Source organism: Odocoileus virginianus, chromosome 4 (assembly GCF_023699985.2).
Source record: "Odocoileus virginianus isolate 20LAN1187 ecotype Illinois chromosome 4, Ovbor_1.2, whole genome shotgun sequence".
Classification (NCBI taxonomy): domain Eukaryota; kingdom Metazoa; phylum Chordata; class Mammalia; order Artiodactyla; family Cervidae; genus Odocoileus; species Odocoileus virginianus.
Window position 1 is genome coordinate 32,774,397 of NC_069677.1, and position 18,013 is coordinate 32,792,409.

The 18,013-nt window shown below is 37.4% G+C and overlaps 1 protein-coding gene across 3 annotated transcripts in view; it reads right to left on the reverse strand.

Annotated features, from left to right (window-relative positions):
- NAALADL2 (N-acetylated alpha-linked acidic dipeptidase like 2) overlaps positions 1–18,013 on the reverse strand; it is a 1,503,552-nt gene that overhangs the window by 93,277 nt on the left and 1,392,262 nt on the right. For all 3 annotated transcript variants that reach the window (XM_070466387.1, XM_070466388.1, XM_070466386.1), the window contains one exon: positions 7,168–7,261. In XM_070466387.1, coding sequence (XP_070322488.1) covers positions 7,168–7,261 — 94 coding nt within the window. The remainder of the gene's footprint in view (positions 1–7,167; positions 7,262–18,013) is intronic.

The window sequence follows — 18,013 nt, forward strand, 5'->3', positions numbered from 1 at the left end:
TAAAACTGAGCAAAGAAAGTACACCTTTGAGGAAAGCAAAGGAGACACCACATTTAGGATAATAATTAAGGAACATTATGCAATAAAAATATGAGTTCAAAGAGAAATGAGGAGAAAGAAAATCTAATTTCAGGAGACAAACACTGACATTTTAGAAACGATCAGATTTGTAGCAGTCCCACATGTCTCACATTCCTTTTTGGATGAGGTGTGGGATATTAATAAATGAAATGCAATCTGTAATGTAGTTATGTAATCAGAATCCATACAAAAATATAATGGAGATTGAAACTAAGCAAATTTTTTTCTAGGAATTTACACCCAATGAATGGCTAATCTTTTATCAATATTCTCTACCAATTTGGGTAAGCAATGTAAGACACTTCTCAGAGAATGTTTTTAAGTCCTTGTCACACCAAAAACTCAGCTCCAGAAATGCTAGTTCAGGCCACTACTGATCTGGCATGGTTCAGAATTCCCTTGGAAACACAATCTTTCCCTGGAAATATTTGGATTTTAGATGATCTGCTTCAGATTTCTCAGGGAGAACACAGAACCAGGTATCTACCCTTTACTATCTATAGGCTGGTCCAGAGTTTGAATTGGTAGTCATTAAAACCAAGACGGGATATAGAGAGACTGAGGATGTGATCATGTAATTTATAAAGTGCACACTTATTTGCAAATTGGGAAATTTGTCTTACATTACTCAGAAAGGGACACACACAAAAAAAACCCCACATTATACAGGTCCCAATCACTTGGGATTGTAGTAAAGAACCAGCGTAACAAGTGAAAATATGAAACTAAAAATATAAAAGAAATCATAGAGCTTGCCTCAGTGGCATCATCATGTTGAAATACTATCCCTCCTCCTAAAATGAACTGATTGATGCTAATGAATTATCAAAGCTTATAAAGAAACAAACAAACAAACAAGTCAGATCAAATCAGCATTGTTAGTGTTTCAAAAAACAGCAGAAAAGCTGCCAACAACCATTTCATATTGAGTGAGACAATCAGGTGGCAACAAACCACACAGTTCGAAATTGTGTTTCCTGTTGGGTCTGGCTTGCACTAAATGTGTACATAGCCAGATCAAATGAAAATGATTTTTACTTTATTTGGTCATTTGTAGTTTTTCTAATCATGCTAAATAATTAACATCCAGAATTCTGGCAAAGAAAACAAAAAGCATCAGAATTACACAGTTGTTAATTCTTTTGAAGTGCTAATTTGCATTAAAAAAGTAAATAAAATGAGAAACTATAAACTTAAAGTATCAGAATTATATAGTTGCTAATTATTTTGAAGCGCTATTTTTGCATTAAAAAGTGGATAATGTGAGAAACTGCAAACTTAGTAAGGTCATCAAGTGCTTACTCTTTAATTGGCTTCCAGGTTCAAGGGTGTGGTAAGTTCAACTTTACTTATTCCTTACACCCTTCTTTGCCCCCATGAACTAGTACCATTGGTTTGTGTGTGCATTTTTTGAACATACTTTTATTTGTCATAAATACATCTGATGCATGTCAGTTATCTTATCAGTCACTATTTATACTATATCCCCATGCACCAACCATGTTATAAATATTCATCCTCTATTATGTGCTTGGCATTGACCAAATATTAAGAGCCAAGGTCACTCAGTCAAAATGAGCTTTCAAGAACCATCTAATAAATCAACTCAAACAAATTATTCACTGGTAAATTATCCTTCTTTCTGGGGGTTGTGAGAAGGATAGAGAATGGTCTGCTGCTACCGTAAACTAGTGTAATAAATAAACAAGATGGCTGGTTGTCAAGGGGTAAAAATTACACTGTTGAAAATGCAATCAGGCTTCAGAGACCTTCATACTTAAACTCTGCAGTAAGGAGAAACAGTATTTTATAGTTCAGCCTTGAAGGTCATTTTTTTTTAAACTGTAATTGAGAACTTAAGACTAATCTCCATTAACTGCCATAGAAATATAAGAAAATATATCAACAATTAAAGCTTGTATCAAGTGATAAAACTACATGTTTCATTTAACATTGTATAGGAACCCTGTTTAGCTAGTGAAATCATCTAACATTGTGGCTAAAATTGAAACTGAAATATTTACTTAGTTGTTGATAAGTGATGTCCATTAGTCATTCATTAGAATATTAAAATATCCTATTTTAAAACTAAGGTTATAACCAAAGTAGTCAAGATAGAATAAGTAAACCAAATTGCCCACAATTTAGCAAACATTTAAATAATCTTTTACTATGATTCAAATAATTAAAATAGTTTTAAATCCTGATAATGAAAAAAAAATGTTTAGCTTAAAGGTGACTACTCATATCCCTTTGATCAAATAGTTATAGCCAGGTCATGGTAAAGGAATAATTTGTGCCTATTTTGGGGGTTACATTTTGTTTTGTTTTGCTTTGTGTTTTTAGTATGGGTGTATCTCAAGTCTGGCCACATCTTTCTGAGTGAAAGTGACAGGGAGACCCAGGAGTTTCACATCAAAAGAAGCAAAACTCAAAAATAACCAATAACCAAAGAAGAAACAGTCCGATATAACAGCAAGAAGCCAAAATGCTCCTGGCTCATCCAACTGAGAGCCTGAGATTTTCAAGGGGGTTTTTTCCTAGACTTTGTCATGTCTGGCCTGCAGTGGAAATCACTGTAGAATGACTGGGTTTCATCTTGCCCTGTTGTTTCCCCTGTACTGACATGCTTTTAGATATAGCTATCAAAGAAAGGATTAGTAACCTGGCCTATTCTCAGACTGTTTTCTTTACCTTTTTGCCTCAACTGAAACCCGGCTCTCCACTATTGACAATGCTCCCGTCACATCACTATTCAGCAGTAGCTCCCTTTTCTCCCAGGCCCTTATACCACTAGCCATAGGAGAACACTATGAAGTGTCTTTATGTCCCTGCTCATTCTCTGAAGATTTTACCTCCTGGTTCAATCGCTGTTTCTTGTACGATTTACTCCTGTCTTAGCTCTTGACAATATCAATATCCACATAGACACAGTCTGGCCTCTTTTTCCATAGCTCTTTTCCCCTGTTGATCAGCTACCACACTTCCATTGTCCTGCCTCAACCCTGACACTGTCATTACCAGTATCTGCACTCGTTTTACGACCAGATTTTCAACAATTCCAATTGCGGGTCTTTTCCGCGTACTTTTTCTAATTCTTTGGATTGACAATAAATTAGGTCTATCTATCCTCCGTTCTTTGCGCTCACTCTCATTGTATCCTTACTTTATTCCACACCCAGTTCAGGTATGTCGGTCCATCAGTATGAACACCCCTTGGCAGACACTCTCACTCCCATTTGTCCTAACCTCATCTAGCTCATTTCCCCCTTCCCAGCAAAGCCCTAGCTCTGATTAAATCCAAATCTACCTGTTCTATGCCTGAATCCCCAGCTGAAGGCTGGAAAAAAGTACACAATTATGCTGAATTATCTCACTTAAAGGCTTTCCTGATGACTCAGATGGTAAAGAAACTACCTGCACTGCAGGAGACCTGGGTTCAATCCCTGGGTGGGGAAGATCCCCTGGAGGCGGGCATGGCAACCTATTCCAGTATTCTTGCCTGGAGAATCCCATGTACAGAGGAACCTGGTGGGCTACAGTCCATGGAACCACAAAGAGTCAGACATGACTGAGCGACTAAGTATAGCACATAGCACATCTCACTTAAAACGTTTCTTCTGAATGCTTAGTGGGGCTTCCCTGGTGGCTCAGGTAGTAAAGCGTCTGCCTGCAGTGCGGGAGACCTGGGTTCGTTTCCTGGGTTGGGAAGATCCCCTGGAGAAGGAAATGGCAACCCACTCCAGTACTCTTGCCTGGAAAATTCCGTGGACTGAGGAGCCTGGTGGGCTACAGTCCATGGGGTCACAAAGAGTCAGACATGACTGAGTAACTTCACTTTCACTTTCACTTAATGGTGCCCAAAAGACTAATCCCTCTTTCACCTTCCCAAGCAACTATCGTATTGTTTGTTACAATCGAAGAGGTTGACAAGAGTTCCCAGCACCACATTTACTTATCCCATATGATAATGTTCTGTGTTCCTTCACATTTTTATGCATGTTTATCACTAAGGCAACACTCTCCATCTTATGCTGCTTCTTCAAGAAAAACATTCTAGCACTCCCCATTTCACTTTCTTCAAAAATTCAAAAAATTGAATTTTTTCAGTTCTCCTTTCATCTTAATCAAATCCTCACTTAATCAAATCCAAAAGATCATTCTCATCAAAATAGAAACATGCTAACTGTTTTCAACTCCAAGCTTTCCGTCTACCAGCACCAGTCCCCAATTTATCACTTCTCATTTTCTCTTGGACCCCTCTAATCAGACTATTTTGTATACCACCTACTAAAATTACTTTTGGTGAGATCACCAGTGACCTCCACCTTGCTCAATCTAGCTGTCAGTACTTGGTCTGCACTTTTCTTAACCTGTAGTAGCATTTGATGGAGTGGATCCCTTCTTCCTCTCTTGGCTTCAAGATATCACCTTCACCCAGTTTGTCTCTTACCCTTTGCCTCCGTCTCAGTCTCTGGCTCAGATTCCCCTTCTGTTCTGCATTTCTAAATGTAGACATGCCCAGAAGTCATAGGCCTTTTCTGTCTCTGCTGCTGCTGTGCTCCGCTCCATCCTGTCTGACGCTCTGTAACCCTATGGACTGTAGCCCGCCAGGCTCCTCTGTCCATGGAATTCTCCAGGCAAGAATATTGGAGTTGGGTGCCGTTCCCTCCCCCAGGGGATCTTCCCAACCCAGGGCTCCAACTCTTGCACCTCCTGCATTGGCAGGTGGATTTTTCACCACTGCGCCACCTAGGAAGCCCTTTCTGTCCTCTATCTGCACTCAGTTAGAAATCTCATCTGGCACAACTCTCACATATATATTCCCAGACCTAATCTCTCCATTGTGCCCTTGATACAACCACAGTCAGTTATGCTCTGTAACACTTAATGCAAATTTATTCCAAAGTGATTGATATTAGAGAACAATTTGAGCATAAAGCTAATTTACAAATTGCTTTGACTTATGGCAATTTTGTTCTACCATGTACATATGTTTCTTAGCAGTAGAAATTTTAATTTTGTTTTGTTTATTTATCTAGAGGCTGGGTTTTATGTTTTGGTTTTCTGGTCATATAACCATGCCAGGAATACCATGGATAGTTGATAAATATTTGTTAAATGAATGAATAAATGGGTTCAGGAGATCTTGTAAAGTCTGAGGGATATATGCAAACTGTTTTGTACAAGTGCAATTTTCTGAAGAAAGAGACAGTACTTTCCTGTATTTTCAAAGAGATTCCTAACTACCTGCCCACACACACACAAAGAAAAAAAAAACAGTAATGATATAATTCTAACAATGACTCATTAGGACTTTTTTCTGACCCTCAGAAGTAGACTACATTATTTAAAACACTCATATAAAAATAATAATGCTAAAATATTACTTACAGATTTTAAAAGTACACCAAATGTTTAAAAAATAATAGAATTTGGATCTCAAAATGACAGTATTGCTACTGCTTTTGGTTTTGCTGGCTTTGTTTAATTTTAAAAATATATCTTCATATCTTTATTACAAAGGTATTAAACATTTATCATAGATCTAAACTCAGAAAAGCAACCTATAAATCATTTATAATTTTATCGCACAGTGTTACTATTTCACAGTATACTCCTTGAGGCTCATTTCTATGCATGAGAGTTATTCTTTATAGATGGACAAATCTTCTTGTAATACAAATAAGTCTCCTCCATTTGTTCTCTGCAAGTTTTAAGTATAATATGCAGTACCAACTGAATTTTTTAAAGTATGAAAATGAAAACTAAAGAAAAAGCAAAACAGTCTACAGAACAAATAAAATAGATGGTTAAAAGAGATCCTTGCAAAGAATATATTATTCACAGAAGTTTTTAACCCTTTATTTATGCTTATGCTGTTCTTATTTTATAAAATACCATATACTTGGTTACTCAGTCTCTACAAAATATTACACAAATAGAAAATTTTAAACAGAGGACAAAGTGACTGCTACAGGTCGTCATACTGACAACAATAAAATGAAGCTTGACAAAATAGAAAAAAATAGACACGCTTAAATATCCCCAGTGTAGAGCAATATGAGGCCATTTAGTATGGGAGTAAAAGGCCCTAAATAGCTGAATTGCTCCCAAGGTCACAGTTTTACAGCCGGTATAATAGAAGTCATAAGAATCGCTGAGGGGAAAAAATATTTTATTGTGTTACTCACTGGATTAAGAACCAATCCAGGTAGTCAAAATTTTTAAAGTATTAAAGCTTTAGATACTGTAACTGTTTGGCTCTTTAGACTGACCCATTTTCCAAGAATGACTGCTTAAATACTATAGTGAAAATATTTGCTTTTATATTGAGAAACGCATGTTTACAAATGATATGGTAGTAAGATGTGTGGCTCAGAGAAGGAGGGTGCACTTTTAAATTATTTACAACACTGTCCTTTGTATTTGGAGAATGGAGATAAACTAAAAGTTTTGCTGAAAGGTTTATATATAGAAAAAGGGAAAATAAAGGTAATTATTAGGGTGATATTAAAAATTCTAGAAAGAGATATATTCAAACATGAAGCAACTGAAATAGAGACTACGGAAATAATTTCCTGGTTTTCTTCTTGTCAGCCTTAATCTAGAATGAGCCAATACTTCAGTCAAATGGACCCAGCCCATACCTCACAGAAACCAATCTAAGAGCACAAACTTTCAACCAATATTGTTTGAACTGACTGAATATTAGGCATGTGGTAGTTTAATCGCTAAGTCGTGTCCAACTCTTTCAACCCCATGAACAGTAGCCCAACAGGCTCCTCCGTCCATGAGATTTTCCAGGAAAGGATACTGCAGTGGGTTGCCATGCCCTTCTCCAGGGGATCTACCAGACGCAGAGATCAAACCCAGGTCTCCTGCATTGCAGGCAGAATCTTTACCAACCTCATTCTTATTGACATGGCAGCCAACATTCTTCTAAGCCCTTTTCAAGATTATCCTCTATATGAAGGAAAGTGCCACATTATCATACCTAGTGAAATAGTTGTTGACTTTATACCTCTTGAAAATTAGTTGAACATTTTCATTTCCTAAAATTACTATAATTCAAAGAAAAATTACCTTTAAGGCTGTTTTGAACTTCTAAAGCTATATCGAGAGCATTAAAGGGCAGAACTGGTTCGTTGGCAATTTGCAAAATCACTTCTCCTGAGAGCTGAAAGAAAAAGAAAAAAAAAACCACTAGAATTTAGCATTAAGGGTTTTTGTTTGTTTTTCACTATTTCATGCAATTTTATACTCTTATCTAGAGTTAAAAAAAAGAGGGAAATTTATTTTTATAAAATTTCTTTTTTTTTAAACCTTCTTAAAAATTTTTGTCTTTCTGTAAAGAAAAATAAAGTCCTCAGTACATTTTCCATGTCTCAGAATAGTATAAGGAGATATAATATTTTCTTTCTTTTGGGCTAAAATATTAAGAAATAGTTTCCCTAGTTGAAGGAGTTGTTAAATGTAAACTTTAAAACAATTCCTTATAAAACAATTCAGAATGTCACATGATAAAACCATCAAGAGGAACAACTGCAAATCAATAGCTGGTTATAGGAGCGAGGAAAATTCTCAGACAAAATTAATGATCAGTTAATTGCATGTAAGATATAATTTTTAAAATCCACATACTTCATGCTTTACTATATTCATAATCAGTTTTCCAAACTTTATCAAAACTAATACCATTTATATATCTCTGAGATCAACATTTAAATTAAATTATAAAAATATAAAAATTTAAATGACATTCTCTAAACTCACACCTGGAATTTTCACACATGCATATGTTTCTACCACTGCACTCCAAAACTGGGTCTGCAAACCAACATATGCAATACAGCTTGAACTAGCATCTGCTTAATAGACTGAACAAGTCATATGCATTTTTATACATCTCTAAGGAATGTAGGGCTGGCGGCAAATGCCATTGTTACTCCCCACCCCTTCAAGTGATATTTAATATTTACCTGGGCTTAACAAATGTCCCTATATCTCTTTTAACCCTGAAGCTGGCACACAGGGAAATTTGACTGTGTTGATGTTATTAATGCACTATGAAATTTTGTTAATGAATGAAAACATTGTCTTGTGAAACTACACAAGGGAAATGAGCACACTAATTTGAGACAATAAAGAACATATAAAAGAAGCAACCTACAAGGAGAATGTGATGTTAAATATTCAAATCTACACATTTAACAAGGGTCAAATTCCATTTAATATTTAAAAGTTATATTTCCCAGTTGTTTGCACAATTTATATCATAATGAAAATACAGCTTGAGGAAATGTATTTCTTAGGAACAGGAAAGGAAAATACCTTTGAGATCCCTTTATTTCTTTGAGATATTTTTATCCCAATGTAACAACCACTTCTCCCCTAATGTGTCAAGTATTTTGCAGCATTTTATCCTCAGCATATGATCACAAACATCCTAGGAAACTGCCTACTTTGACTATGCTGTTAGCTATTCAGGAAAAAAGGCATTATATGCAATATGTTGATATGAATCCTGTTTCTACCCCACTCCACCTCTTCTAAACCGTGTAAGGAAAACCAATGTTTGGAAATAAATTGTTTGTAAAAGGAATGTTTAAAGAAGATTAAGAGGTATTATGGTCTCTTTTCTCCAATTTGCATTGGAGAATAGAAACTATAGAACAGACATGTTTTGTTGACATTTTTGGAATCTGAAAACCACACATTACAGAAGATTAAAATAAAAGAATTGGAAGAGAGGAGAAAGGGAACTTCTTGTGCTGCTGGAGAAAGCTGTTTTGTTTTGGGTCTTTTGAGTCATTTGGCAACTAGAACAACCGGAATATAAACCAGCCACCTTGCTATGTCTCAAAAAGAAGCTGGCAACAAATACTGGGACTTCCAAGGCACCTGACCCACCATGGAATTCAAGTAAACAGGCTTTATTTGCATCTTCAATCACATGAGGGAGATTTGTATATGCTGTGCCATGCAGTGAGCAGAGACAAACCATACTGCATGCCCTTTTTGTGGATTCTAGAACTCATTTTCATTCAGGCATGACAAAGTAACTTTCCTTTACATTTAAATAAGGCTCCTTTCTTTTCAAAGTGCTTTATACACATTTTGTTGTCTCATTTAATTATCTTGCCAAGCCTAGAGGCAGAATCAGTTCAGATCAGTTCAGTTGGTCAGTGTATCCAACTCTTTATGACACTATGGACTGCAGCACGCCAGGCTTCCCAGTCCATCACCAACACCCGGAGCTTGCTCAAACTCATGTCCATCAAGTCGGTGATGCCATCCAACCATCTCATCCTCTGTCATCCCCTTCTCTTCCTGCCTTCAATCTTTCCCAGCATCTGGGTCTTTTCAAATGAGTCAGTTCTTCACATCAGTGGCCTAAATTATTGGAACTTCAGCTTCAGCATCAGGCCTTCCAATGAATATTCAGAACTGATATCATTTAGGATTGACTGGTCAATCTCCTTGCTGTCCAAGGGACTCTCAAGAGTCCTCTCCAACACCACAGCTCAAAAGCACCAATACTTTGAGGCTGAACTTTCTTTTTGCTACAATTCTCTAATCCATACATGACTACTGGAAAAACCATAGCTTTGACTATGTGGACTTTTGTTGGCAAGTTAATGTCTCTGCTTTTTAATATGCTGTCTAGGTTTATCTTAGCTGTTTTCTGCAAGGAGCTAGTGTCTTTTAATTTCATGGCTGCAGTCATCATCTGCAGTGATTTTGGGGACCAAGAAAATAAAGTCTGTCACTGGTTCCAATTTTTCCCCATCTATTTGCCATGAAGTGATGGAACCAGATGCCATGATCTTGGTTTTTTTAACGTTTAGTTTTAAGTCAGTTTTTTTCACTCTTCTCTTTCACTTTCCTCAAAAGGCTCTTAAGTTCCTCTTTGTTTTCTGCCATGAGAGTGGCATCATTGTCATATCTGAGGTTATTGATATTTCTCCTGGCAATCTTGATTCCATCTTGTGCTTGATCCAATCCGGCATTTCACATGAAGTACTCTTGATATTAATTAAATAAACAAGGTGACAATATACAGCCTTGATATCCTCCTTTCCCAATTTTGAACTAGTCCATGGTTCCATGTCCAATTCTAACCATTGTTTCCTGACCTGCATACAGATTTCTCAGGAGGAATACAGGTCTGGTCTGTATTCCCATTTCTTTAAGAATTTTCTACATTTTGTTGTGATCCACACAGTCAAAGACTTGAGCGTAGTCAATGAAGCAGAAGTAGATGTTTTTTCTGGAATTCTCTTGCTATTTGCATGATCCAACAGATGTTGGCAATTTTATCTCTGGTTCCTCTGCCTTTTCTAAGTCTAGCTTGAATATCTGGAAGTTCTTGGTTCACATACTGTTGAAACTTAGCTTGGGAAATTTTGAGCATCGCTTTGGTAGCATGTGAGATGAGTACAGTTGTGCCATAGTTTGAACCTTCTTTGGCATTACTCTTCTTTGGGATTGGAATGAAAACTGACCATTTCTAGTCCTGTAGCCACTGCTGAGTTTTCCAAATTTGCTCTCATATTGAGTGCAGCACTTTAACAGAATAATCTTTTAAGATTTGAAATAGCTCAACTGGAATCCCATCACCTCCACTAGCTTTGTTCCTAGTGATGCTTCCTAACATCAACTTGATTCCACACTCCAAGATGTCTGGCTCTAGGTGAGTGATCACACCATCGTGGTTATATGGGTATATTTAAGATCTTTTTTGGCATAGTTCTTCTGTGGATTCTTGCCACCTCTTCTTTATGTCTTCTGTTTCTATTAGGTCCATATCATTCCTGTCCTTTATTATGCCCATCTTTGCATGAAAAGTTCCCTTGGTGTCTCTAATTTTCTTGAAGAGCTCTCTAGTCTTTCCCATTCTATTGCTTTCCTCTATTTATTTGCAACTGATCACTTAGGAAGTGTTTCTTATTGCTTCTAGCTATTCCTTGGAACTCTGCATTCAGATAGATATATCTTTCCTTTTCTCCTTTACCTTTCACTTCTCTTCTTTCCTCAGCTATTTGTCAGGCCTTCTCAGATAGTGGAGGAATTAATCCTATATTGAAAACATTGAGTGTAAGCCTTACTAGGTTGCAGTTAATATAGTAACATAGGAGGTTCCTGAACCCCCTCCTCCCACAGATACATTGAGTCTACAGCTATACATGAAACAATTCCCTATGGAAAAGTAAAATCCAGAAACTAGATGAAATGACCCTGGCACATTGGGGGAACAACAATTAAAAAAACACATTGAAATGAATAACAAAGCCTAAGACATGCTCTTGCTATAAACTCCACCCCATCACAGTGATATACAATAGGAAAGGAACTCAGAAGTCTCAATTTCTCCATGAAGAGAGAAATGTTAAGACCCAACATCTAAAGGCTCAACTTTTAAGACTTCCAAGCAAGGGACAAAATATCAAGCCCTGAAAGACAAAAGGCTTCTGTCTACATGGTATACTACACTACAGCCAACAAAGAAATGGTACCTAATAGGCTCAGGAGGATTCACTGCACTTCCCCACCTCAGGCTCAGTACAGAGGAAAAACGCCCATCATCCAGCCTTTACCTGAAGAGGTCTTATTGAATACTTTAAAAGTTGCTGCCTGCAGATCACATCTCTAATTTAGCCCTAGGGACACAACTCAATCATCAGTGGAGAACAAGGAAGCCAATTGAAAGATATATCCATCTGAATGCAGAGTTCCAGAGAATAGCAAGGAGAGATAAGAAAACCTTTTTAAGTGAACAGTGTAAGTAAATACAATACAATAAAAAAACAATAGATTGGGAAAGACTAGAGATCTCTTCAAGAAAATTAGAGATATCAAGGGAACATTTCCTGCAATGATAGGCACAATAAAGGACAGAAAGAGTATGGACCTCACAGAAGCAGAAGATGTTAAGAAAAGTTGGCAAGAATACACAGAAGAACTATACAAAAAAGGTCTTAATGACCCAGATAACCACAATGATGTGATCACTCACCTAGAACCAGACATCCTAGCATGTGAAGTCAAGTGCGCTTGGGAATCATCACTATGAACAAAGCTAGTGGAAGTGACAAAATACCAACTGAGCAATTTCAAATCCTAAAAGATGATGCTGTGAAAGTGCTGCACTCAATATGCCAGCAAATTTGGAAAACTCAGCAGTGACTACAGGACTAGAAAAGTAAGTTTCCATTATAATCCCAAAGAAGGGTGATGCCAGGGAAGGTTCAAACTAGTGCACCATTGCAATCATCTCACACTCTGGCAAGGTAGTGCTCGACATCCTTCTAGCTAGGCTTCAAAAGTATGTGAACCTAGAACTTCCAGATAGGCAAGCTGGATTTAGGAAAGGCAGAGGAACCAGAGATCAAACTCCCAACATCCATTGGCTCATACAAGAAGCAAGAAAATTCCAGAAAAAATATTTACTTCTGCTTCATTGACAACGCTCAAGCCTTTGACTGTGTAGATCACAGCAAACTGTGGAAAATTCTTAGAGATGGGAATACCAGACCACCATACCTGCCTCCTGAGAAATCTGTAGGCAGGTCAAGAAGCAACAATTAGAACCAGACGTGAACAATGGACAGATTCAAAATTGGGAAAGGATTATTTTAAGGGCTGTATATTGTCACCCTGACTATTTAACTTATACGCAGAGTATATCATGCAAAATGCTGGGCTGGATGATGCTCTAGCTGGAATCAAGATTGCTGGACAAATATCAACAACCACAGACATGCAGATGATACGACCTTTATGGCAGAAAGCAAAAAGGAAACTAAAGAGCCACTTGAAGGAGGTGAAAGAGGAGTGTGAAAAAGTTGGCTTAAGACTCAACATTCAAAAAACCAAGATCATGGCATCTGATTCCATCACTTCATGGCAACTAGATGGGCAAACAGTGGAAATAGTGGCTGACTTTATTTTCTTGGGCTCCAAAATCACTGTGGACTGTGACTACAGTCATGAAATTAAAAGACATTTGCTCCTTGGAAGAAAAGCAATGATAAACCTAGACAGCATGTTTAAAAACAGAGCAATTTCTTATCTGACAAAGGTCTGTATAGTCAAAGCTATGGCTTTTCCATTAGTCATGTATGGATGTGAGTCCTGGACAATAAAAAAGGCTGAACACTGAAGAACTGTTGCCTTTGAACTGTGGTGTTGGAGAAGACTTGAGAGTCCCTTGAACTGCGAGGATATCAAACCTGTCAATGCCAAAGGAAATTAACCCTGAATATTCACTGGAAGGACTTATGCTGAAACTGAAGCTCCAATACTTTGCCACCTTATGCAAAGAACTGACTCATTGGAAAAGACACTGATACTGGGAAAGAATGAGGGCAGGAGGAGAAGGGGACCACAGGAGATGAGGTAATTGGATGGCATCACCGACTCAATGGACATGAGTTTGAGCAAAGTCTGGAGAGGGTGAAGGACAGGGAAGCCTGGCAAGCTGCAGTCCATGCAGTCACAAAGAATTTGACATGACTGAGTGACTGAACAACAATAGGTTCCATCTCAGCATTCTCCCTGTAGTCCTCCCAAACCACTGAGACCCCTCTAGAAGCAGCTTATGGACACACATCTGGCACCATGGCTTTTGCAACTGCCATTCAAGGGACACACCCCTCAATTATTTAGCTGTTACCAGCTGGACCTGCATTCATAGGAGTCACAGGACTGAAACAAATAGAGAAACACTTTTAACTGTGCTCAGCACAGAAGAAGACTGAAATGCCCATCACTTAGTTTTTCCCTGGAAGAGGTTTATTTGCAAAATCTTTGGTCTGAGAGTCTGACTTCTAATTAGCCTGCATCTAGATGTTGACTGAGATCTTCCCCTCTGGGACACTAACAAGTATTAGCATATCCTCAACTACTGGAAGTCACTTTAAGAAGAAAAGGAAAGAAAGAAAGAAAGAAACTGGGACAATCACAAAGGTTTGAGATACAACCAAGACATAAAGCTGGGCTAGATGATAAGTTTTATGTCCTACATGAGACTATTCCTTAAGAATAAGAGTGGCTATTTTATCTGATGCACAGAAACCAATAGAGTCAAAAAAAAATGAAGAAACAAAAAAAGAAGTTCCAAAAAAAAGAACAAGATAAAACTTTATTTACAGTGTATAAGGAAATGAAGATAAGTGATTTGTTTGAGAAGCATTCAAAGTAATACCATAAATTTCCTCACCAAAGTCAGAACAGTACATTAACAAAATGATAATTTCAATAAAGAGAGAAAAATATAAGGAAATCCAAACAGTAATTACAGAACTGAAGAATATAATAGCTGAACAGAAAAACTCAGTAGAGGGTTCAGCAGAAAACTAGATCAAGAGGCGCAAAGAATCAATGAACTTGGAGACAGAACAGTGGAATCCATCCAATTGAGGACCAAAAAGGAAAACAAAAATAATGAAAAAGAGTTAAAAATAGTTTAAGGGCATATGGGATACCACCAAACACATCAATATTTGCATTATATAGGTCCTGGAGAAGAATAAAGTGAGAAAGGCTGATTCAAAGAAATATGGCTATATACCTGAAAGTAACACAATATTATAAATCAACTATGCTTCAACTAAACAAACAAACAAAAAACAAATAGAAATAGAATTAGATCACTTTAAAAAAAAAATAAAAGGAAAAAGAAAAAAATATGAAAGAGAAAAAGGAAAAAGAAAGAAAAGAGAAAGAGAAAAGTTCCCTCTCCTGGGGAAGGAAACAAACATCTAGATCTACAAATCCTAGGCAGTTCCAAGTGAGATGAATCCAAATAGACTTACACTGAAACACATTAAAATTAAATTGCAGATTTAAAGACAAGGTGTAGCGGGGTTCCCTATCCTACTTTTAACAATGAATATATTGTTCAGATCAAAACTCCATAAGGAAACATTGGACTGAAACTATGCATTGGACAAGATGTACCTAATACACATTTGTAGAACATTCTATCCAACAGCAGCAGAATATACTTTCTTTTCAAGTGCACATGAAACATTTTCCAGGACAGATCATATGTTAGGTCACAAAACAAATCTTAATGAATTAGAGAAGACTGAAATCCTATTCAGCAACTTTTTCAGCCACAAAGATATGAAACTAGAATTCAATGACATGAAGAAAACTGAGAAATTCACAAATATGTCACAATTTGGGATGGTGAAGCGTCTCATTGACTCAGGCAACTAAGGTCTGTGACATTGGCAACTGTATGATCCTTGACAGCAAGAGCTGTGTGTGTGTGCATGTGTGTGTGTGTTTGGGGGTGGGGGGGGTTCCTTAGTAGCTGCAAGGACTACTGGTATCTCAGCAACAAAAGACCAAGGTGGTCGCAAGAGCTAAAATCGGTGGTGTATATATGCTCAAATGCAGAGCTGGCTGCAGGTGTCTGCATGATGGCAGGGACTAGCTACAGGGACACCCACATTGGCAAGGGCCTAGAGCAGTGGCTAGGGGCAACTCTGGGTGAATGAGCAGCAACAGGACTCACGTGGTTATAAAGACTAGTTGTAGTCTTGTGCATCATAGTGGGGGTCAGTGACAGAAAATCTAAGTCATAGTATGCATGTTTGATGATAGGGGCTACCTAAAAGCACAGAGAGTGACACAGATCTGGGTTAGGAGTCAGGACTGGCTTCCAATACAGGAGCAGCAGTGGGGTCCTTGGTTGTCAGCATGTACTCATATGGCTGCAGGAGCCAGCCATGGGTGGGTACATGACAGTGGAGAATGATACTGGGAGTTCGGGCCAGTGGCGTGTGAGTTCATGGCTACACAGGGGCTAGCTGCTTACATGAGTGAAGGGGCAGGTCAGTGACAGGAGTGGGGGTCAGTCCTTTGGACAGTGCCCTGAAAGGCTGGGGAAGCTGGTCACTCACTCTGTTCTCTATTTTCCTACCAAAAATAACTCTCTCTGGCCAGGAAGTTGTCTGTTGGCTCTGAACAGCGCTGGTCTGGTGGACGGAATGATACTGTACAGGCAAAATGTGTTATTTGTATGTGGCTATTCTCAGGTTATTTTGCTCTGCTATGTGCTAAACCTTCTTAAGTAGACTCCTGAGGTTTCCCAGAGCTATTTTCATTCTTGCATTGAATTGTCTAATTATTGTCTTTGTGGGAAGATCGAGGTTGGTATCTCTTACTCTGCCATCTTCTTGAAAGCATTCCCCTGAACTCTCTGACACTGCATTATAAATAAGTTCACAGGCACACCATCTGCCTCAAGATCCCTGTGTCCTTCTTTCTTCACTCCAGATCGTCCTACATCTGACCAGAGATTAAAAGAAGAATACATTAGACTGAAAAGAAAATTATGGAAGTAAAAGTGTTCAAAAAAATAAAAAGGTTGTACTAAGAAATGAGTTAATGAAGACCATGTTGCAAAAGTATTCCTGTCTTATTAAATACTATTGATATCTCTATAGTTAGTGGTTTCATTGATGTTAGGCAAGATCAGGTTGTTGAAAGAAAATACTCATAGAGCCTTCTCTTAGATTGTGCTGTTGTGTTAGTTGCTCAGTTGTGTCTGACTCTTTGAGACCCCATAGACTGTAACCCACCAGGCTCCTCTGTCCATGGGATTCTCCAGACAAGAATGCTGGAGTGGGTTGCCATTTCCTTTTCCATCTCTTATATTATAAAGGTAATAATGGAAAGTAAGTTATCCTGATAAAAATTTCTCCTTCAGCTTGAAATGTTTTTGGTTGTATTTTAAGGTTCAAAACAGTGTTTTTAAAACTTAATAAAGGAAAACACATGTATACATACACCTTCTTTTTTCTTAAACTTTGTAAATAAACAGTTGCCTTGTTGGAAGGTATGTTTATAGTTTCTTTGTCACAAATCTTTCCTTTACTCATCAGTCTAGAAAGACAGACAAAGATATTTATTTACTGAAATCTAAATATATAGACTAGGGTCATTCTCTCCCTAAGTCTACTCACATATTGTATCTCATAGACCAGTATGATAACTGTATTGACAGTAAATATTTTAAATGAATTTACTACTTAATACATGAATAATGCAATTAGACATAAATAGGTTCACTAAAATAATCACCATAGAATACCATGGTTTCACAATGTAATTTCTTCTTAGTTACAAGCAGAGATACTCAGTAAATGTGTGGTTTGTTCCATTTATATAATTTTAAAGTAACCATAGCTTATACTTCATCCCTAAATCATTAGTTAAACTATCATTGTGACATTGGTTTTATGTCTTCAATCAGACTTAAAATGTAGTATCGCCACACTCTGAAAAGGAATGCTGTGAAATAATCCTAACACCTGTTTTACAGGTTAGTGTGAGAAAGAAATTGAGGATGACTGGGTTGTTATGGCATGGTGTGACATAATATGACAAACAGTAGATGAAACATGAACCATCCCACTACTCGTTATTGAGCCTTTATTGTGTAATCATTTCTGTGCTATGAAGGAGGAAAGAGGAATGTAAGACAGGTTTTCCCCTTAAGACTTACTTTACTATTAGAGACAAGTCTTACCACTTTCACAAAATGTGAAAAAAGAAATTAACAATATACAATTATCACATGTGAATCTCTTTTTCTCTAGAAAACACCATTTTCTACTCCACTTTTTAAAAATTTATTTATCTTTTTATTAAAGGATAATTGCAATAGAGAATTTTGTTGTTTTCTGTCAAACCTCAACATGAATCAGCCATAGATATGCATATAGCCCCTCCCTTTTGAACATATACCACCCTGAATGTGCCAGACCTCGTCTACTCCACTTTTAAGACACCATAGGCTTACTCCCTATGTATATTTGTGGGGTTCAAGCATCTTGAGTGTAAATGGGGAAAGATATTCCAGACAAGGGAAATAAAAGGGGCAAAAACCTCTGGGGTAGAAAGAAGCATAGAC